General features: G+C 43.4%; 2 protein-coding genes across 5 annotated transcripts in view; both read left to right on the top strand.

The window, feature by feature from the left end:
- The window catches only part of LOC147143016 (CUGBP Elav-like family member 3), a 35,548-nt gene extending 31,130 nt beyond the window's left edge, over positions 1-4,418 (top strand). For all 4 annotated transcript variants that reach the window (XM_086037448.1, XM_086037449.1, XM_086037451.1 and 1 more), the window contains 2 exons: positions 256-416; positions 3,345-4,418. In XM_086037448.1, coding sequence (XP_085893574.1) covers positions 256-383 — 128 coding nt within the window. In that variant the 3' untranslated portion in view covers positions 384-416; positions 3,345-4,418. The remainder of the gene's footprint in view (positions 1-255; positions 417-3,344) is intronic.
- A 1,334-nt stretch (positions 4,419-5,752) lies between these two features.
- On the top strand, positions 5,753-21,998 carry cers2b (ceramide synthase 2b). The gene is made up of 11 exons (XM_086037048.1): positions 5,753-6,464; positions 13,325-13,498; positions 14,223-14,340; positions 14,415-14,533; positions 16,772-16,829; positions 17,034-17,084; positions 17,513-17,605; positions 17,894-18,022; positions 18,176-18,282; positions 18,708-18,861; positions 19,951-21,998. The coding sequence occupies exons 2-11, from the start codon at positions 13,326-13,328 to the stop codon at positions 20,098-20,100; spliced, it is 1,152 nt and encodes a 383-aa protein (XP_085893174.1). The 5' UTR covers positions 5,753-6,464; position 13,325; the 3' UTR covers positions 20,101-21,998.
- Positions 21,999-22,708: the final 710 nt, after the last annotated feature.

Raw genomic sequence — 22,708 nt, 5'->3', positions numbered from 1 at the left:
ACACACACACACACACACATTGAAGAGGGAGACAAAGGGAGGGGCGGTAGGGCAGACGGCAGCTGTATCGGACACAGGAAAGGACAAGTGATTAAAAAAAAAAAAAAAAAAACAAGTGGGTGGGGTTATGAAGGATGAATTACGCTGCCCATTTTGATCTACAGCGCCGTGCTGCGTCTGAAAGTTGCCGGCGTGAATTCAAGGATCATCAAAACAACCTGTCCTCTTTTTTTTTTTTTTGTCCTCCCCGTCCAGGATTTGTGAGTTTCGACAACCCGGCCAGCGCTCAGGCCGCCATCCAGGCGATGAACGGCTTCCAGATCGGCATGAAGAGACTGAAAGTGCAGCTCAAGAGGCCCAAGGATGCCAACCGGCCGTACTGAGTGACAGTAGGGAGGACGAAGACGCAAATTAAGGTGAGCAGGGAAGAAATCAAGCGATGACGTGGAAAACAGAGCGAGCAGGAAAAAATGTTCTCAAATCGTGGCTGTCGTTCTTGGTATGATCTCTTTTCACTGACAATATCTTACAACGTTAACTGCCGTTGAAATTAGATCTCTTTTCTAACCAAAGCAGCAGCACAAAACGCTCCCGGATGAATCAACCGAGTGGGAAACAAGTCGCGTGATATGTGGCGACGGCGTCTTAACTTTTAGGCCCGCCGTGCAGCGAGCAAACAATTGAGAACAGATTACAGTGAGCCACTTGGCAGGTGACCCTGGCACACACACCAACTAGCTGATGCAGTTGAAAACATGGCACGCCTGGTGTTCTTATCGGGAAAGAAAGTTTTGAGCCACGGCTTATGCCGGACTGTATTATTTTTATTGGACCACAAACAACAGGAAGAATTGTCGTGGCCAAGGAGCTTGTAGAAATTTGAGGGACTGTTGGCTACCAACAGCCCATTCATTTCAGTGACAGAGACTCTCCACACTTTGCTTTTTAGCCACAGGTATATGCCAAATTGTAAATATAGTTAATATGCTGCGTTTTGTTTTTGTTTATTTTGTTGGAAAAACGAATCCTACATTTTCGGTATTAAAATGCGAATAATGGATCAAACGCTCTCAGAAATACAGCCGGCGCTAGCATGCTTTTATTACGGCTATGCCGTCAACACTGGATAGCAATAAAATGTCCGATTTTAATTGGGCTACAATCTTGTTCATTTGCCTTCCTGCTGCTGTTCTGTTGTTTTGCTATCATGGCAACTCAGCCGTCCAATCGTTATTCAGCAGGACCCCCATCGCTACGGCGATGGTCGCCCAGCGAGCCATTAAAGCCCCTCCCCCTCCCCTTCCTCGAACATTGTTGTAAGTTGATTGGTTGGCCGGTGTTTGGGTTGCCGTGGCGATTGATTGCCTGCGTCTTTGTGTCGTCACCTCCAACGCTGACCTGCACGTCTTGTTGCCGTGGTGACCGCAGACTGTCGGGTGCACGGTGCGCTGATTTTTCTGTTGACCTGGGCGCAGTCTGATCAATAACGGTCAAAAGTCACAAGGCGCTAAACACGATTGGACATTGGTTGCTTACGCGCAGCAGCATTTGGAGCCGTTGTGTGGTTCGATTCTTTGGCCGCTTTGTTTTGATCAGTTTCTGCGGGTTTTGTGTCAAATTTAATTTGAACGGATGGTTGGTGCGGAGAGTGATATTATTCATGACTGCCGTATGCTGTCAACACGTCAAGTTACAGAGCACGATATTTCAAACCAATTTAAAATGTCATTTGATATTTCAAAAGAAGCCTTGTTATTTTAGAATTATAATATTGTGTTTGGAGTTGAAGGGTGCAGTGGAACACAATCCCAAAATATAAACTCAGGCAGTGATTTTCAAAGTGTAGTGGGCTCCCTCTAGTGGTGTGAGAAAATAAAATCACTGAATTGCATCCAATTTACAGTGACTTCAACTTTTTTTTGTCCAGTATAGTGTATTTGTTCTGTTGTATTTAACTTTGAAGTACAATACATAACATTAGCATTTTTTTTCAGGACATTTTTGAAACACTGATTTAGATTCACTTTCTAGATGCGGGTAAGTTAGACGTTGCCTATTAGACTACTTATTACTTTTGGAGCTTCCACCGCATTGCGGTTGTCACAGTTGGGAAAACAAATGCCTCTTGCATACTGGAGCAGAGCCTTCAACTAAATGAGAAATGCTGTGAGAAAAACAACACGGCTGCCGAGAATGTCCTGCTTTTGAGTTCAGTCCAAATACCACACGCAAAAATGTGTGTCGTAGCTGTCAGGCTAGTGTGAGAAGACGCTTTCACACAGCAGCCCGTATTATAAATAAAGGAGTGTGATGCTATTTGTAGAAATGCTTTTGCACAGCACACACCCCGTTCATTCTTGTCCGAAGGGGATGCTACTACAACAATACTCTTCCCAGCGTTCACCCTGAATTCCTCCGAATGCAAATGCTACAGAGTGACGCCAGTGATGTCAGTCGGGGTGTTTCCATAGAACCGTGATGTTGCAAAAACGCAATAGGTAGCTTGAAGGAAGAGAGAGAGGCATTTTGTGCATTCTTAGCATGAATACCATTTTTACCAAAGCAAGAAAGCGCAGTTACTTTCATCATACTTTCCAAAACTTCACCTCCAAACCTCCACACTACAATATAGCAGATCACAATCATTATTTGATCATTATTTATCCTTTTAAAAACGTAAAAAATAATAACACATCTTACTCATGGAAACACCCTTTCTTTGCTCCTGCTGTAGTGCTCATACATGCTGCTGTTAAAGTGCCCCCCCCCCCCAACTCCCACCCCCAAAAAATCAGGGTTGAAACAAGCCAACCAGCAACAATGTAGCTGAACTTGGCCTAATGAAATGCAGTGTGTCTTGGAAATTAATTTTTAATCATGTCTTGACAGCGCACTCCCCTAGAAATCAGTCTTTGGCGCACATTTAAGTTCAACCAATCAGAGGGATAAACAAATCTGAAGTAATCAGTGGACGGAAGAGTAGCAGTCACCAAGGCGCAGAGTAGTGAATGTCAAATCTGATTGGTTAAAAGAAGAAACGGCCATTTCAGTGTGTGTGCTCAAAGCCAGCTCTCGTGATTTTGAAGGCCTTGGTCAAATTTCATTTGCTTGTCAACAAATCGAAACAGAAATCTGATTGGACCCAAAAAAACCAAAAAAAAACTTCTGGTCGACTTCGAAGCCAGGTGAACACAAAAAACAGAAAATATGACATCTAACAAGGATTCTGTCCTCTCTTCCCCCTGTCAACCTCTGCCATTATCATACCTAACATTCGTCCATCCATCCGTCCATCCATCCATCCATCCATCCCTCCCTCCATCCCTCCCTCCCTCCGTCCACAGGTGACCTTTCCAAGCCGAGGCGGAAATTCCAGAGCGCTTTTCCTCTGTGCATTGGCGGAGTGCATTTACGTACTTGCACTGACACACCACACGCACGCGCACACACACATACATGCTCACACACACACACACGCCACCTCCAAGACCGACTGACAAGTGTACATACCGCAAACACACTCCACGTAGAGCCGAGAGCGCCATCTAGTCGCCGACAGGGTGTTTTAGTCCAGTGCGAGCCTGCCGTATGTGGACCGTTTACTACCCACCGAAGAGAGGGGGGGAAAAAAAAGTGCTGATATATCACTTCCATAGACATGTCTATACATCTCTATTACCTGACAAATATAGAGGGACCGACCGACCGACCGACCGACCGGCTGGCGGTGTTTTCATTTCATTATGAGGAAAAAAAGACAGAAACAAAGAAGGAAAAACAAGCAGAAAAAAAGGAGATCATGTAAATAACTTAGTCGACAAAGAACAGCATTTAAAAACATGAGAAAAAAAAACATGCAAAAAGATCTTTAGCAACTCTGAAAAAGGACACACAACATTATTATTATTATTGTCATTATTATTATTATTATTATTATTATTATTATTATTATTATTACCACTAGTAACATTATCATCTTCATAAAAAGGATTATCACATTCCAAATTGTACAATGGGAAATCACTAACCTATTTTAAATTTCTACGTAGATTTTAGGTGAACAACACGGGGGGGGGGGGGGGGGGTAGTGGGGTGGTTGCACTTTTATTCGGGAGGTTTTAATATTTGAGCTATTTTTTATTTATTTATCTAATTATTTTGTTTATTGGGGGGAGAAAAGGGATTTGAGTGGGTTGCAATATTTTCATTTTAGAATTTTTCTAGAGAAAACAAAACAAAAAAACAAAATGTTTCGAGGGCCTGTTTGTGTCAGACCCTCGCAATGGCGTAATTCTAATGTATGTATTATTATTGACGACAACGATTATATTTATTTCTAATTTATTGAACCCTGTTTTTGATCCGCTCTCTTTTTAAGTTAAAATAAAAAGTATCATACTAGAGAAGCGTCCTGTCGTGTTTTACGAAGCGTGTGTGTGCGAGCAATAAATGGTGGAATTGTGAATCATTTGAATATATTTTCAGCCTACAAGAACGACTGCAATTTGTCTGCATATTAATGAGGCTTTATTCAATTATTCATTTTTTTGCCTCTCAAAGCTGTTTTTATGTGTATTTTGTATGTATAGCTGAATGGTCTGCATATTATCAGTTGTGCTAGTTCCAAGATTTACTTAAAGCGGTTATAACCCCCAAATCTGTTAATGCAAAAATAAAACAAAAGTTAACCCCTTAGATTTCGTTCCCCTTTCAAAATGTTTCATGTATGATTCCACTTGTGACCAGAAAGCGGCGTCATTGGCAGCATTTAAAAAAAAAAAAAAAAAAAAAAGATAGAACCTAGTGTAAGAGCCAAGTGAGTGTGCGTGTGTGTGTTATCTCTTATATTTCTCTGGGGGAGTTGGTCGCTTTTTTATCATGAGTTACGTTTTTTTTTGTTTTTGTTTTTATCTCTTAATACAAAATTCCAGTTAACTGCCCTGCCTGCCGAAATTCTCATTTCAAACCTGTTTCCCCCACAGGAAATAATGTCAAGTGTAAATGTGTTTCCCCTTCATAAAACATTTCTTCACTGTACAGGTGACATTTCAATTGAAGCCCATCCCTGCTTGAGATGCTCACTGAGCTGAAGTCCCAGATTTCCCTCCCGGCACTTACGTCGCGCAAGTTAACAATTCGCTATGGCGACAAAGTTTAAAACAGTTAATGAGGCTTAAGTACATGTCCGTGTGCAGCCGTTCACAAATGACTAAATGCAACATGTGCACCATGTCACACATGTTCCTTTCCCCCCTATTAATATCAGTAACATCTGCTTTTACTTTGAAAAAAGATAATTTTCTGATCGATTTTCTGACGTTAACGTGCCAAAACTAGTAAATGAGTTAATATCAATTGTGCATTTTCTGCACTGCTAATTTGAAATAATGTCCGCTTTTTTGAATAAAGCGATGGAAATTATAAACTACTTTTGTCTGATTCTTCAAAAAACAAATCGACACATTAATTGATTAAAGTAAATTGTTAGTTGATGCCACATTTAAGTTACTGTAATATAGAAACACAGTCACACTAGTGCTCTTAGGTTACTGTAAAACCCCGTAAAATGTCTGCGTGTTGGACATCGCGATTCATGTAGGTGGCACGTGGCGAGCTACCTATTGAAACAAACAAACCAAAAGTTGGAGAGCCACGATAATGGACGCAGCGTCGATCCGTGTTGTTGAAAACAAACAACAATGAACAGGCTTGGGGGCAGATCTTGAGGCTATTGCGATGTCCTGCGTGGACACAGCTGCAAACATCTGCAAGACAACCGATGGAGAGCGGCCTGCCTGCCTGCCTGCCTGCCTGTCTGTCCTGTCTTTGTGTCCTCCAAGCGGAACAAAACGCGGATGTGTTTCAGCGTCGGACGCTTGGCCGTCGTCCATCCAGTCAGCCAGCCGTTGTCCCTCCCTCTCCGTTATTCCCTCACTCCTCCCCCCGGCCTGCCTTGCTGGCTGCTCGCTCGCTCGCTCGCTCGCTCGCCCGTCCGACCGACCGCCCGCGCCCGCACCCTTTTCTGTGGCCTCCCCCCGGCTAGCCTTCGCCTCTGGCCGGCTACAGGCAGCCAGACGGACCCCGCGGCCACACGACAGGGCAGCCCGTCTAACGCGGGGGAGCAACAACAACCAGAAGAGAACACAAGTGGACGACAAGCGGGCGCATTGCAGCATCACGCTCCCCCGCCACGCGTTGAAATCTCCAGCCGTTGCTTTTAACGGCCTCTTGAGGACATTCTTTTTTTTTTCTTTTTCTTTTTTTTTTATTAATCCGAAAGTGATCTTGAACTTTGGAAGATGTAAAGAGCCTTGCGTGTGCTGCTAAGCTTCAGCTGCTGGACACTTTCATTCAGAGGCACCGTTAGCTCGTTCGTCTCTGTGGATACCACTTTTTTTTTCTTTCTTTTTTTCTTTCTTTTTTGTGCCAAGCGTGAAGAAAGAAGACAAGGGGGGGGGATACAAGTAAGTACTGTTTTTTTCCGCCTTTCTCGTTTTGTGTCAAATAAAAGTCTGTCTGAGTGCGTTTTGCGGCAGGCGAAGGGCGACGACGTCATCACGCACTCACGCGAGTCATTTAATTTGCTGGAAATAGCGGGCCTCTGGCGACTAAACGTAACCAAATGTGGCGTCAATGTTGAAAACATTCGCATACATTTTGTCCAAAACATACCGTGGTCCGTTCTTGCCGGCATTGTGATACCAAGCCTCGCTGTTAGCATTCTGTGTGAAAGTTAGCTTAGTAGGCTAACGCGCAGCTGCAGAAGTAGTGACTGTCTGCTGCGAGCAATAACGAAAAGATTCATTTAGACGCACATTCATTTAGATTTTCAAAAGCGATCATAATAATGAGTCATTCTTTTGAAACTCCTTGCTGGGCTGGAATTGTCCCGCTTTAAGATTCAAATGATTATTTGACGTATGAATAGTAAAAACAGCAACAGTCGAGCTGATGACCCGAGCAATGACATTTTGTGCTGGTCTCCCTCCACTTTTACAAAGAATAGATCACGATGGGGGGAAAAAACAATTTTACTTGATTAAAGATTGTACTTAAAGTAGAAGTCAACCCAAACATTTTTTTTTTCAGAATATGTTCTATGCAGACCCACTAGTTGAAACAATGCATTCTGATAAATATTGCGTTTGTGGAATAACAATTAATTCACCCGTTGTTAGCCATCTCTGGGGGCGGCCATTTCATCACTTCTGTCGACAGAAAATGACATCACAGTTGCTCAGGGCTCAGCTAACGACCAATCACCTGTTTTCTGAAGCTGAGCCATGATTGGTCGTTACCTGGGCAACGGTGATGTCATTTTCAGTCGACAGAAGTGACAAAATGGCCGTCCCCGGGAAGGCTAAAAATTAACTCATATTCCACAAACGCAACATTAATCAGAATGTTGTGTTTCAAGTCGAGGTCCTGCATAGAACATATTCTTGAAAAAATATGTTTGGATTGACTTCCACTTTAAGGGGACTGAACAATGTACGTAAGTACTAAAAAAAACAAAAAAAAAAGTTCATTCGTGGCTGTAGTAATTGTGTAGTTTGTGCAAAAAGAACATGTATATAATGTGCAAAGAGCAGTCATTCGGCTATACAAGTATTGGAGTTTGTTGATGTATTGCACAGTGCAAACATTCAAGCAAGCTGGAAAACCGTTTATTCTATTCAGTAATACAGTTTACTCAGGAGTCTAATGGCATGTGGATACAAGTTTTGTGCTTGTTGTTCTGGCCGTGACTTTGGATGTTTTTGTTCTAAATTACATTTATTACATTTTTATGAAGCACTAACTTGTGTTGTGAGCTGATAAAGACATGAGCATGAGCAATCTTGGACCGCACAGTGACCTAGTGGTTAGCATGTCTGCCTCGCAGTTCTGGGGTTGAGAGTTCGAATCCGAGCTAATGCCTTCCTCTGTGGAATTTGCACGTTCACCCAAATGCAAGTTAGACCTATTATGTGGTTCTCAACTAGGATTGTCACAATTTCACAAACAAATCTTTTTAGAATAATTTATCCTATTGATTATCCCATCGATTATTCGAGTAATTGAGTAATCCTGACCCCCGAATCACTGCTGTTCATAGGTGTGACTGCTTTGTTTGTTTGTGGTGCGCGATTGTCAGGCGACCCGTCCGGGACGTACCCAAGCTCTCGCCCAGTCGGCCTGGCATCGGCTATAGCTTAAGTCACTGCTCGTGTGTACATTTGTGCTGATTTCATGCTTTGTTTACCTCTCGTATAGACCCAACTGTCCTTAAGTACACACGAACTACAATAAATAAATGATAGCATTTATGTACTAATCAAACATTACTTACTTAAGGCTCATGAGATGTGCCATTATCCATACAGTCAGTTTATTGAGATGTACACATCTACAGGAACTGGAGCACTCGCCCTCTGCTCATGAAAAATAAATATCGGTTTATTGGCAACTTGCGTGGCCTTGCAGTGAGAGTTAAATAAATGGATTGTCTAAATAATGCACACGATAACTGTGACTGGTAGGGCTGCACGATTCCGGAAATAATAACGATCACAATCATTTTGATTGAGATTGAAATCACAATTCATAGTTTTTATTCAACTACACAAACTCAACAATACAATACAATCTTATTGTTCTATTTTTATTTTCACAAGTCTTGGGACTCACTGGGCTAACCTGGGATCTCGGGTAGATATTAAATTAAATACAACTTGAAAGGACAATAAGAAAATACATGAGTAAGAAAGTGAAATAGGAATATACTGTAGTAACAGCAATTGAAAAAGCAAAAGAAATACCAGTTGTTCTTGCACGTTTTGGCCTTTTTGGGGCAGTGTGGTGCCGTGCATGGATGGAGTACACACTAAAAATGAGAACGGAAGAAAGTTGTGGGCCAACTCTGTTAATTTAACACATTTTTATATATAAATATAAAATGTGTAATTCTTTTTGTTGCGTGTTTAGTTTTGCAGTAAACACCAACTAGGGTGTCATTAAATAGTTTAATAGACGCTCTGGGACAAGATCAGTGAAACACGTATCTGTTATTTGTCACCAAGATTCATTATTTTTAACAATGTCTTTATTTGTTTCAAAAAGGTAGGTGAATTTTTACATGAGTGAAAAAATGACACAAGTTGCACAATGTATTGCGAGGACCAGTTGTCCTCTGTATGCACTTTTGAGGACCAGTTGTCCAAGGGCCAGTCGTTGCGCTCCGTTGGCCACGTGACTGCTGGCTGTCATCTCCGACTAGCGTGACACTGAATCACTGGCTAGCGCTGGACTCAAGTATTGCGCTCGCTGTTTGAATTGAGTCATACTTTGAGGCTCTACCGTATTTCTCACCCTTCCAAATGAATAATGAGCAGCTCATTTGAAGACAACCATGTTGATGGGTATCTCAAATCAGTGGTACCTGAGCGGGGTTTTTTTTTTCTCATGAATCCTGACATGTGGCCAGTCGTGTTGCGCTAGGCAAGGTAGCCGCACTTACTTTAAAAGGAAGACTTGGCCCCTCTCCAGTCAGCAGAAGACAATCAGCATGACAATATGATGACCCCGGTGTCTTGTTTCTCCTCTGTCTGCCATCTGATTTAATCCCCTCATCAATAATTCATCAGGTCACAAATCAGTGTTGAAAGTCTCGAAGTTGACTTTGTTGCGATCGCTATCTTCTGTATGGAAAACATTTGGTTAACAGCTCACCAAATACAGAGCGAGACTCTTTTACTGTCTTGGCCTGACGGCCGCATCCTCCGCCGGCCGACGGCTTTGTCAGGAATGCCCGAAATTCCGATGATTGGTTTGACACCCGGAGGCCTGACCCGAGTTAGCGCTAATGAAGCGTGTGTGCGTGAAGCATGCCAGCCTCGCCGACTGCCACTTCGGCCCACAATGTGCGCATTCAGGCTTTGGCGGCTCTGCTCGCAGTGCTGCTGGGAAACGGCGGCGACACGATGGCCCATTCAGCAAAACAATTCGCAAGCTGTACACTCGGCTATGCGATGGCACGGGCGGGATATCGAGGGGATGGCGTCCACTCGCTAAATAGTGGGACCTTGTACCTTGTCGTTCATCGGCAAACATGTCACCAGCCAGACTAGTAACAATTTGTGAAATTGAATAACACAGTTACTCTTTTATGAACAAAACAGGACAAGCGCTGTGAAAAAAAACGAATGGCAAAAATGTCCATTGTTGTTTTTCAAAGTAAAAGCAGATGTTCGCAACTGACATTCAGTCTGCTTTCATGGCAAATGACAGAAATCGGAGAATATTTACTGTCGAGAGGCTGAAATCTGACGACTGCGTCAATGTAAAACTCAAACAATGGCTCTAAACAATCGACTATCAAAAAAGTCTGCAATTAATTTGATTACCGATTTGTCGTTGATAAATTGCGGCACCTCTTAAATCTATTAATCATCATTTCATTCCTTTCTCTTTTTGAATGTTCTGAACTCCTGCTGGCATCTCTGCTAGTTGCAGCCAAGTCGTCCACTCCCTAACGATTACCGATGCTTCAAGACATGATTAATCCGCAATCAATTCCACACAATACAGAATTGTGATGCCTCAAGGAATCCATTATGATGTCCGTCCCTACTGTAAATCCACAGTATGATTGGAAAAATAACGTTTTGTTTTCTTCCCATTCAATTCTTTATTGTAGGCAGTAATGAGGCAGACAATTGTCAACAGACGTGAGTCGTGCGTCTCCTTCCAGCGACCAGCACCCCAACCAAGACGTAGAGGGGCTCCCCTCTTTCATTTCCATGTTACAAACTTGCATGAGAACACGTCCTGTTCTCCTGTAAAGTCAGTTGCTGTTCGTCTTTTTCCGGGCTCTATTTATACTCGTTTCTGTCAAAAAGGCCAAGTTGTTTCATGTCAGGATGCGAGTTTGTGATCTCTTGATGTCCCGTTTTGTGCTTGGCCTCCCCCATTCTTCTCTCCGTCTCCGTCTTTTGTCTTTGGAAAAGTTAACGCGTTATGAATGATTCATCATTCAGGACGACGACTACGCGCAAGGTTTGCTCTGGCACACATCTCATGTCTGCTTGTGAGTCACACTCCGGCGGAAAACAAGCTATTCGTTGACTTGTTCATCATTGATTTAAAAAAAAAAAACAAAAAAAAAAGAAGTCAAGAGTCAGTGTGGAGCTCTCGTGCCATTTGGCAGCTGGATGTTGACACTCCCCGCATATTCCGATTCTCAGTACCAGGCCCCGGCCTGCTCTGTTTAGCTTTGCTATTAATCCAAAACGGGGAGCTTTTACGATTGGAGACTTTAATTTGGGGCTCGTCGATCTGAGAAGAACTCAAGCTTGGTCTCCGTCTTTTCAATCACCGCGTCTTTCGATTGTGGCTTTGTGGTGAGGACGAGAGAAAGAGACACACAACTTCCTGTCTCCCTCCCCTGCCAGAGGCATCCCCTCTTTCATTGGGCCTTCGAAATGGTCAGAGCCTGCTCATATGATCCGCTCCACCAATGGAATGTTATTCGCGGGGAAAAAGTGCTTAAACATGCTGAAATCAACAGATGATCTCAGCACATGAACCGAAATATGTCGCCTTGATTTGGAAATTCCCTCCAGCGTTGCAGCACTACACAAATCAAGTATTGTGTGTGTGTTTTTGTAAACAGTGAGCAGTCTAATCCTTGTCTGCTGCCACCCTTTGGACCTTTCCCTTATTTGTGCTCAGAAAGTAATTTTCTTATCTGTTCTCGCCGGGTTAGATTTCTGGTTTAGTGCTACGGGACATTGCGCAACAAACGTGCTGTTGATTTGAAGAGTTGGCAAAAGAAAGTTGGAAAACTATGTCAGCGATCCCGTCGAGCACATGTGCTGGCTCGTCCGGGGGGGGGGGGGGTGTAGGGGTGTGGGGGAGGCGGGGGGGGGGTGACTAATATGACATGAAGTGAAAAATAGACTTTACCATAAAGTACAGTGTTTCATGGACGCCGGGTCACACGAGGTTACCGCACAGCACTGGTGGTTCAATCGTCATGTTGTCACACCTGAAATACGGATTTTTATTTGCAACCTGACGCTTGTTATGTTTTTTTTCTTGCAAAAGCGTGGAATAAAAGCACTTGAAACACCTGTAAAATTCACGATGGTTTGCTAGCGACCTATTTATAAGTCGCGAATAACGTTCCAGTTGCAACAACTTCCCAACAACCCAAGTGCACAACCGTGTCTGGTGCCCCAACCAAAAGCATGCTGAAAATACTTACGAGTCGCGTAGACTCTACACAATGGCATGGGAAAATGTTGACAAAACTTGAATGGCTTGGTTGGAATGCAGAACCCTGAAATTACTAGAGTTTTATTTATTTATTTATTTATTTATTTTCAAATCATGGTCTAACAATGTTGGTGAATCATGGAATCAGCATCTTGAAGTCTGGAAAATGTCACTATTGTTGGCATCAGTGTCAAAGCTCTTACGTCACATGTGATTAGCATAAAGAGAAAATAGTAGTGGCCCCAATACTGCACCGTGAGGGACACCATAATTAAAGGAACTGACTGTGAGACTTGACAGGAGCTATGGGACAGTTTGGAACAGATCCAGTGATTGGCCTACGCTAAACGTGACTCGTGTATTAACACAGCGACTAACTTGCAAGGTTAGTGTGGGAAATGAGTTTTAGCTAGCCACTCTTTAATCCGAAACAGAATCTACTGTAAGCCGCATGTTTTCAAGTCGGTCAAGGGAGGGGAGAATTACACATGCCGCTGAGGGAGAACCCTTACTGATTACTGGTGGGGATGAAAATGCTTAAAGGACTTGAGTATTTACAGATGCGGTGGGCGGGAACAGATTTACCATTGGACTCCGCAGAGTCCCGAGAATGCAGGGGCGGCGTGCACATAAGATGAGTAATCGCTCAAATGCTGCTTCCCCTATTCGCTCTGCCACTCCCTCCAACTCGTCACGTCCTCGCCGGGTGCGCTGTGTCACGGGGCCGAGGGATGTGCTGTTGGAAAGTATGAATGTAAAGTTGCAGTCACGCTCCCTCTCGCGGGCCTCCTCAGGCTCGGCCTCTGCTGTACGCGGCGCTCAAACGCAAGTGCCGGGCTTCCAGTTTGAAGGGAAGCTTTTGTGCCATGCTCTAATTCTTCAAATGACATCGTACCAAGTTGCCAACTGTCCCCAATGTCTGCCCTGGGCCCGTGAAACACGCGTGTGGTCGTTAACCCCCCTGCTGCCTTCACATTTTGGGTGGGGCGCTGTGACTATTTTGGTTGGGGTGTGGAACGTGTGCGCCCCATCTTCATTTTTACACCTAATGCGTCTTGTGTTTTAGGATGCTGTCCGAGCTGAGCGCCTGGTTCTGGCAGGAGCGCTTGTGGTTTCCCGAAGGCCTGGGCTGGGCTGACCTGGAGGACCGGGACGGACGAGTGTACGCCAAAGCGACTGATTTGTGGGTGGCCTTGCCCATCGCCCTCTTATTCCTAATCATCCGTCAGGTCTTTGAAAGGTCAGTTTGTATGCGTGCGTGCGCGCGTCATCAAATCATGTGACTCCGAATATTTGTTTCTGGCTTGGCAATTCTTTAGTCCTTGGCTCGAATAAATGCTGCAAATGGCGGTCAAAGTTGAGCACTTACGTAATCTCCCTCACTCCCTGCTCCACTTAATAAAATATGAGTCGTGTTTATTTGAATAAAAGTTGCGTTTTTTTCAGTCTATTATTTACATATTCATGTTACTGCAGTCATTTCTCATTTATTTACGTCACTGACATCACACGCGACAGACGAAATTCGCAAAGTAGCAACCATGTATTTATTTGATATTTTCGATATATTTTAAAGCTTAACGCAATACTACATGTAGGTGAAGCGCAGGCTTTTTTGTCCAATTGGGGTCGCCATCCTCACGTTCTCCCGCTCTGTGTCTGTGACTGTGACTGACTGCGTGTGACTTCAAAAGGCGGGGCCTAGCCTGTTGTGGGACGTCTTGTCCAGTTCAGCCACGTCACAATGTGTGAGGCGGGCCTAACACAAGCGAATGTATTTATTTTTTGCTCCATCATCCCAATTTTCTCGCTCTTTATGATTAATATATGAATAATTGCGGTGTCCCTCATGTCAAGGTGCACTACCAGGGCCACTACTATTTTCTCTTTATGCTATTACTGACCCAGATTCGTACAATTTACGTCCTATCAACGTGTGTCTGAGCAGCCGTGTTGTTTTGCAGGACGGTGGCGATCCCTCTGGCCTCTTTACTCGGGGTGAAAGAAACAGTACGGCTCAGGGTGCCTCACAACCCCACACTGGAGTCCTACTACTGCAAAGTTACCAAAAACCCCACGCAGGTAGATGTCCGAAGCCATCCAGCGCGTTTCGCCTCCAAACATTAGTAAGCAGCGTTTTGTCATCGCAAATGCAGGTTTCACTTGTGAGTCTTTGCAAGCAGACGGGCTGCTCGGAAAGACAAGTGCAACGATGGTTTCGAAGACGGAGGAATCAGGACAGGCCCAGTTTGCTGAAAAAGTTTCGGGAGGCCAGGTAAGCGCACACACATGCGCACGCATGCGCGGGCCGACATACAACATGACACATGTCACGTTGCCAACAGCGGCGCTCCGAGCAGCTGCCATTCATGTGTCACTCCCGACTCGATGAGCACATTTCTGCGGGCAAAAGTCGCGCTCTATTTTTAGCCCGCACATGCTACAAAGCCTCCGTGTACCTTTTGACCCAACACGCGCAATCATTAGCACATGACCCACAGTAACTCAATCACCACTGCTGCTTATGGTGCTGTGCGATCATTTATGGAAGCGGGAGCGCAGTTAAAACAACAGCTTCATCCTCTGCTAAGATGAGAAAACTGCAACTGGAAAACTAACAGCACACCAGCGTATACGGTACTCACAGCATATGGGTTGACACCAAACATGCAAGCACTATTAGGGACAATGACGTCATAAAAAAAAAGGAAAACAAAAAAAAAAAAACTGAATTTCATAGAAAAAAAAAAGTCACAACATAGCCAGGAGATTTTTATTATTTTATTTTTAAAGTTAAACTGTTTAAATTTTGGAGAGTAAATATTCATATCGTGATAATACAATAAGATTCCCAGAAAAATAACTGCTACTTCTACTTTTAGGAAAATATAGTCATATAGGACTTAAATTAAAGTAAATTGCACTATGACAAAAATGAAGTCATAATATTTTGAGTAAAGAGTCACAATTTGGTGAAAATATGTCATAATATTATGTGTGTATGTGCACATAGTTTGAGAAATTGTAATTTTACAAAAACGATGGACCATCACATATTCACGGTTCAACCGTTTGCAAATTCACCATTTTTTTTTCTTCCTGTCCCAACCAATCCAACCACTCATTTGATACTTTTTCCTTGTTTTTTTTTTTTTACATGGCAATTACAAGAAAAGCTCCAATTATTCTGTCTTTTTCATTATTTGTAGTCGGGCTCAGTCCTTATTTGGAAATTCACCAATAGTAATAATAGTGGAGGGTCCACTGTCATTTTTATAAGACAATAGGTGGGAAATGTATTATTTCTTTCTATGAAAAATATAAAATATTTTGTTTTGTGTTATTACAACTTAATTCTTGAAAAATTGCGCCATATTCTCCTAAACGTATTTTGTTGTTGTCAGTGTGGCCCTCCTCATGAACGCAAAGACAGGAAATTACAGTCGTTTGTAATTTTTTTTCTAGGTTATTTTTTAAGCAGCACAAAAGGTCCATTTACCTCACAATAGCAACACATGGACACATCAATATGAAGATAAGATCACCCTTGAAGCTGTGAAAGGCTAAAGCAGGACACAGCAGGTTGTGGAGAAAATAGTAAATAGAAGAAAAATGCTTTTGTTTGTAATGTATTTAAGACAACATTGGATTATTCCTCATGTGTTCCCAGCGTTATTTGGGGTTTGGCCCTTTGAGCTGCAAGTATGATCCAGAAGGATTTATATGTGTGTAGTGCGTGTGTGTGTAGTGCGCACGTGACTGCATGCCTGTCCCCCCCCAGTTGCGTCTTTGGCTTGGGGTGTTGGAAGTTCTCTGAATTCAGCCATTGTGTGACACACACACACAGCAAGCAGCATTGTGTCCACATTCTTTCTGTGCTTTCGGTTTCCCCCCCCTCAAGTGTGGCAGCGCCTTTTCAGGCCGATGTCATCTTTTCCACCTTTTGGGCCACCTGTGAAACTGAAGGATGGGCTGGGACTTTTTTTTTTTTTTTTTTTTTTCATATCTGACATCAACTGCAAAATATCGGATTGTTAAATGTTTGTAATTTCAAGAATAACATATTGAATTTTTTTAATTTGAACTACCGTTAACCCCCATGTTGACGGACCTTTTATTTGGAATTACTGTATACATTTGAGAACATTTTGATGCAATTTTTTTTTCTCTTCTTGATGCGTTACCAAGGTTTTGGATCGGGTCTCGGTAGTGGCAGGTACTCATAATCAAGTGACTTGGATTCGAGTGCAAAAAAAAAAAAAAAGTGTATTTGCGACAACCCTACTTTGGAGAAATGTGCTAATCGTGCCTTTGCTGACTTGGATCCCAAGGAAGTCCAATTACTGAAATGTGGCCTGATTGTTGCCTATTGTGTGTCTCCTGCTGTAGTTGCCTTCACTGAGAATTTGTGTGGGCGTTTTTGTGCGTGCGTGTTAGAAAATCCGTCTGCTGTTTCTCTCCCCATTGACTGAGCAGAAAGTGTGTCTATGTGTGTGTGTGTGTTCTCTTTCAGTTGGAGATTTACCTTTTACCTTCTTGCTTTCATTGCTGGCCTGGCCGCCCTCATCGACGTGAGTATGCAACACCCCCTACCCCGCCAGTCTTCTCCCTCCCCCCAGTCTTGTGCCGCATTCACGTCCTCATTCATCTTCATTTGACTGTGTTTTATCTTTATTTTTTTTTTGGGGGGGGGGGGGGGGGGGGTCATATGGGGTGGCAGCCGGGACTCCGCTTGTTAAAGGCCGCGTCATTGAAGTGTCCTGTCCTCCTTGCAGAAACCTTGGCTGTATGACGTGCAGGAGATGTGGCGAGGCTTTCCTGTGCTGGTACGTCTCCTGAAAGAACACTTTTGGATTATCATTATAAGATTTTGACCTATAAAAGCTTGCGCAATACAAAAGTTATCACGCGTTGTCATTTACAGCATGACGTTTCAGAAAAGAATCTGAAAATGTTTCTGAACCTTAACCCTTCATTCATAAGTATTTCCAAATGTATTACAATATTACATATCACATTGTTTTATTATTATTATTATTTTTATGAAAACCTGACATGCTAGCGAAAAAACGAGGGCAGATTCGGAATCTGCACAAAAATGTGACTTATTTTTTATGTTAATTTTCTGATTTAAAAAGTGAACGTTTATTGATCATTGTAATTGGAGGATGTCACCACTTTGTTAATGTTGTTTTTCAAATGAAATTTTGCCCAGCACGACAGGGCTTGACGTTGTTTTGTTTGCCTTCCTCAGACTCTGCTGCCATCTCAGTATTGGTACTACATGATCGAACTGGGCTTCTACGCCTCCCTGCTCTTCAGCGTGGCCTCCGATGTCAAACGCAAAGTCAGTGGATCGAAAAATAGAAGCAAATCCAACACACAATCTTACTGGGTGATCAAGAGGGGGCAGAACCAGAAAAATCACCCCGTGTGATCCGTTTTGGCATCTGGCATGTGTGTGTGGACATTGGACTGTTGTCGCACGTGTGTATGAGACGGAATGTGTGTGTGTGCGTGTGTTTGGACTTTGCTCGACGTGCATCAGCTGAGTGAAAATCCTGCCAAAGAGGCACAAATCAGGTTTGAAGCCAGCAGACGTCAATAATATTCAATGGTTGATGTTTTCCTCTAGGATTTCAAGGAGCAGATCGTCCACCACGTGGCGACCATCCTCCTCATCAGCTTCTCGTGGTGCGTCAACTACATCCGTGCCGGAACGCTCATCATGCTGGTGCACGACTCCTCCGATTACCTCCTGGAGGTGAACACACAATTCAGGCGTTTTCAATCTATAAAGTCACCGACAAATGAGGAAATGTTGTGCTGACAGACTGTGACAGAAACACCAATGCGACACCGCTCCCTAGTGGAGAAAATGCTCACTGTTTTCCTGTCTCCCTCTCGCTCTCTTCAGTCTGCCAAGATGTTCAACTATGCTGGCTGGCGAAATGCCTGCAACTACATCTTCATCGTATTCGCCGCAATCTTCATCGTCACTCGCCTCATCATCTTCCCCTTCCGGTATCGTTCAAAATTGCACTTAGACAGAGCGTGTCCAAACCTCTGCCTGTCGCACACAGAAAAATAGAAGGAGGCCAGGGCCACTTGGACATTCTTCAACTTAAATTTATTACACACGAAGAACGGTACCCTGACTCATGAGTGACCTGGTTCAAAAATTCTTGAAGTGCGGCTTCAAAATGTAATAACACCGATCAACAATTTTTGGATTTATTCTTTTTAATTGTAATTTGAGTCAACTTTTCTAGATTATTGTTGGCGTGCGTGTCCGCTCGCTACATGTCAGCAAGTCATGTGCCAAACTGTCGCTTGTTGCGAAGCGAGTTGGGTCACTGTCAGCGGATGGCGGGCCGCAAACTTTGGCCACCCCTGCACACAAAATCTTTTCAAAAGGTTTCCATCCTCAAAATGGGCTCTCTGTGCAGGATCATCTACTGCACTTGGGTGTACCCGGTGACCATCTACGAGCCCTTCTTTGGCTACTACTTCTTCAACGGTCTTCTCATGGTGCTGCAGTGTCTTCACATCTTCTGGGCCATTCTCATCATACGCATCGCCGTCCGCTTCCTCACCAACAATGTAAGCTTTTTTTGAATGACCGTGTCAAGTGAAGGCTGGCATTTTGTTTCTAAACAAAACTTGAAGATAATTGCACATGCAAAGACTGAGAACTAAGAAATGTAGTATTCAGCGTTCACTATTTCAGTTTTTCTGGGCATGAGTCGCCCCTCCCCCACTGTTTGGTAAAAGTGGTTATATATTTACACCTCCAAAAAACGTCTTCCCGTCTGATAGTATGTTGGCGTGGCCACTTTAAAGCGCCTCATTCCTTGGGTGTGCGCACGTCGCGCAACGAATGGATGAAAGAAAGGAAGAAGAGCAAGGAGGGTGTGGGGAATTTATATTTGACCATTTGACAGTCAGTGTATGGACCGAGGCTTTGCGCTGGCATGGCTGCTTTAGAGCGCCTCATTGTCACAGTGTGGAAATTCGTACTTTTACACACACGCAGCGTTTGAAAGCCAAGAGAGCGGCTTGACTTTTCATGATTTGAAGCTTCATTTTATGTACTTTGAGTTTTTTATTTGTAATCATTGAAATTGGGCAGGGTTGTTCACCTGAAGAGGGTAAAAATTTGCGTGCAATATTGCCCTCCCTTATTTGTTATCTGTTTAGAAACTCCTTTGATTGTTTCACTTAATGGCCAGTGGGAGGTGCTTTAGTCTTCTTTTTTCTTTTTCTTGCCTTCACTTTTTCAGTTTATACAGATGATTTTTACTTTTGTTCTCCATTTGCACAAATAAGTTACGATTGTGCAAATGTTTATTTCCAGATGTTTTGTTTACATCAGCATCAAAATAAATATTTCAACATTGTCAAAAGCTACTCTAATTATTTGTGTATTTCTACTTCTGACTGAATCAGCATTGAAGTATTCAAATCAATATGGAATCGAATCACAACCTCAAGAATCGAAAGGTTCTTACCAATACGCGGCCCTTTTCTCTTTGGTGTGTCAAATTTAGAAGACATTTATTTTGCACTTGAACTGTTTTTGAATCGGCCAAAATGTTGACAAATGTCAGTAAAGTGAAAAAGGTCAATATGTGCAAAGCCTTCACCTCGTTGCGCATCAGAAGGATCACACACACTTTCTCCTGTTTGCAGGAAAAAGTGGACGACGAGCGGAGCGACAAGGATGAGACGGACGAGTCCGAAGAGGAGGAGGACGAGGACGTTCAGAAGGTCCCAAAGACAAACGGACCGCTGCAGAACGGCCACGCCGTGCACAACAACAACCACAGCAAGTTGGAATGACGGCAAGGCCGTGCGCGCCGCAAGGACTCGTCTGGCGGCGCCGCTGGCGACGGGAGACGCGCAGTGGCAAAGAGGGAGATGCAAATTTGACACTGTTCCCTTTTGCACAGCGCGACAACACACACCTTCATTTGTACAAAGCCAAACCAACACGGCAGGAAGCGGCACGGCTCGGTCATCCACGGCGGCCTGACGCTGACGTGGGCCCGCCGACCGCCGCCCGCGTTCTCACCGCAAGACAGGCAAGAAACTGGAGAGGAGGGAGGAGGGGAGTGAGCACGCCACGTCCCGCGTAGCTTTCCTGGCTCGCTCCAACTCTGCGTGCCTTACAGCCGGGTAAAGGCTCCTTTCAAAAGAAACAAACAAAAAAAAAATGCCATTTTAAACCTCGACGCTTTAATTGCTTTTGCTTCGACTAAAACGGAACAAATGGAGCATCCTTTTTATGGAAGGGGACGACGGGGCATTTCTTTTCCGAAATTGTGTCTATGCAACGAGCTATTGCGATGCCTTTGCACAACCTCACACTTCCTTTTCTTTGGATTTCTTTGTATTCTTGAACTGTGTGCCTCACACTTTCCGTCAAGCTTGGGGGACTTTTGTTCATTTCCAATTCCACAAAGCAACAGTCACAAAATGTTTGCGTATTTCCTCAAATAGTGGCTGCCCCTCCAATAGACCGACCAAGCACCCCAGGTAGCCGCCGGCATCCGCTTCTGACAAATAAATGCCTCCCTCAAGTAGATCCCATTCACCAATGAATCGCCATGTACGTCATCCACTAGACCGCTTGCAAAAAGAAGCCGTGCTACAATTACACTGGTCAACAGTAAATTTCAATCAGATTTTTGGTGCGGATTTAAAAAATGTTTTTCCTTTCCTTCCTGCACATGAGGATTTTGAGATTTGCTTTTTTTTTTTTTTTAAGAAAAGCTTGAGTAATACCGATTGGACTACGCCCATAGCCGTGACGTCGTAGATAAAAATTCCACCTGTTGCTGAAACTAACCCACAATTCCTAAATACTACCCAATATATTCCATACTTGTTTGTTTAATTGCCGTGCCTACCTGGCAGCCATTTTGGCAGGGGCGCCTTTCCCATTAAAGACAATACACGGGCATCGGAAATAAATCATGCTCATTTCTCAAATTATTTTTATGGGCTTTCTATTTTTTGTTGGGCTAGCAAAAGGGCGTGTTGTAGCCGATTAAATTCATATCCATGCCACTACCCATCTGCAGTTGAGTAATGGCCACTATTTATGGAAACACAGTATGTCGAGTGCAGTTTGAGATCTGACCCGTTAGCAGAACCGCAGCTTTGAATGTGTTTCCTTTTTTTTTTCTGCCATTTACTGGAACGAGTGGAATCTTCCTCATGTTAAGAGACTGCTGCCTAGTTGCTCGGGTGATGCTGATGAACCCGGGCCAACATTTTGTACATGGAAAGAGTATATATTGAAGTGTAATATTTGACGTTGCCTGGAGGATATTACCACAAAGTCACGTTTTGTTATGCTTTAATGTTTTCATTTTTTTTCCCTCCAATGTCAAGTGCCTTATTTGTAATTTATGGGACATTCTATCTCCTCTGCTAGTCCTGTTCTTCTGTCTCCGCCTCCCTCCCTCACTCACTCACACACACCTCACAAGCAGCATGTCCTCCCTCATCACTCACTTTCCTCCTCCGCATAATCCTCATTCCACCGCCACCTACCTTTTCTTGCTCTTCTTCTTTCCTTTCCAACTAACCACGACCAACCAACCAGCAAGCTTTCTTCTTCCCCCAGTGACACAGAAGCAACAGCTGGGTCCGGGTTACAGTGTTATTATTTTTTTGTTAAATGACGCCCAAGTATTGTTATTAATAATAAAAGCAAAAGATCATGAATCACAGCGAGAGTCTTGCACGTCTTGTAGTCATTCTTATTGAAGCACGGGAAGCCAATGATTTATTTTCAAGTTCTCATTTCGTATTTCATAGAGAATGATGTCAAGTGCATTCATTTGTTTCATCATGAAACGGTGATTGGCTGTGCAGGTAATACTTTTGGATCATTTGAGCATCTCCAACTGTCACGCAGGTGCAGTATAACGCTAATCAAAGATTCAAGACTCCAGCTCTGTTTCTTCTTTCTGTGGCTTTGTTTTGTCGTCGACATTACTTTGAGATTTCAGACTTGAGCCTTTTCAGTTTAAATTGGTCTTCTTTGTGTCCTGAAGCTTCAAAGCTTCAAGAGAGCTCGTTTTTTCTTCTTAGGGGCCTCTCAGCCCAAAGATGAATTGTGTAATTCTGTGTGACATCGCTTTGCATATGCCTAGTTGCTCCGGTGATGCTGATGAACCCGGGCCAACATTTTGTACATGGAAAGAGTATATTGAATTGTGATGTAACCCACAAGTTAATTTTGCGCCAAAATTAATTTCATTTTGTAATTAATATTTAATTCATTGTACAGTTGTGCCTCAAGATCGGAATTTGATCAATTTTGATTTCAAATTGTTTTCATGTGGTCATTGTGGGGTTTTGTGTGTAGAATTTAGAGAGGAAAATGAAATGTTTCTGGAAAAAAGCTGTAACCATAAGGATGGCAAACTTGAAGCAC

The sequence above is a fragment of the Filicampus tigris genome, chromosome 8, assembly GCF_054856515.1.
Source record: "Filicampus tigris isolate MCC_2025a chromosome 8, RoL_Ftig_1.0, whole genome shotgun sequence".
In the NCBI taxonomy this organism is placed as follows: Eukaryota; Metazoa; Chordata; class Actinopteri; order Syngnathiformes; family Syngnathidae; genus Filicampus; species Filicampus tigris.
The sequence above is the reverse complement of the archived record's forward strand: the minus strand, read 5'-3'. Positions and strand labels throughout refer to the sequence as shown.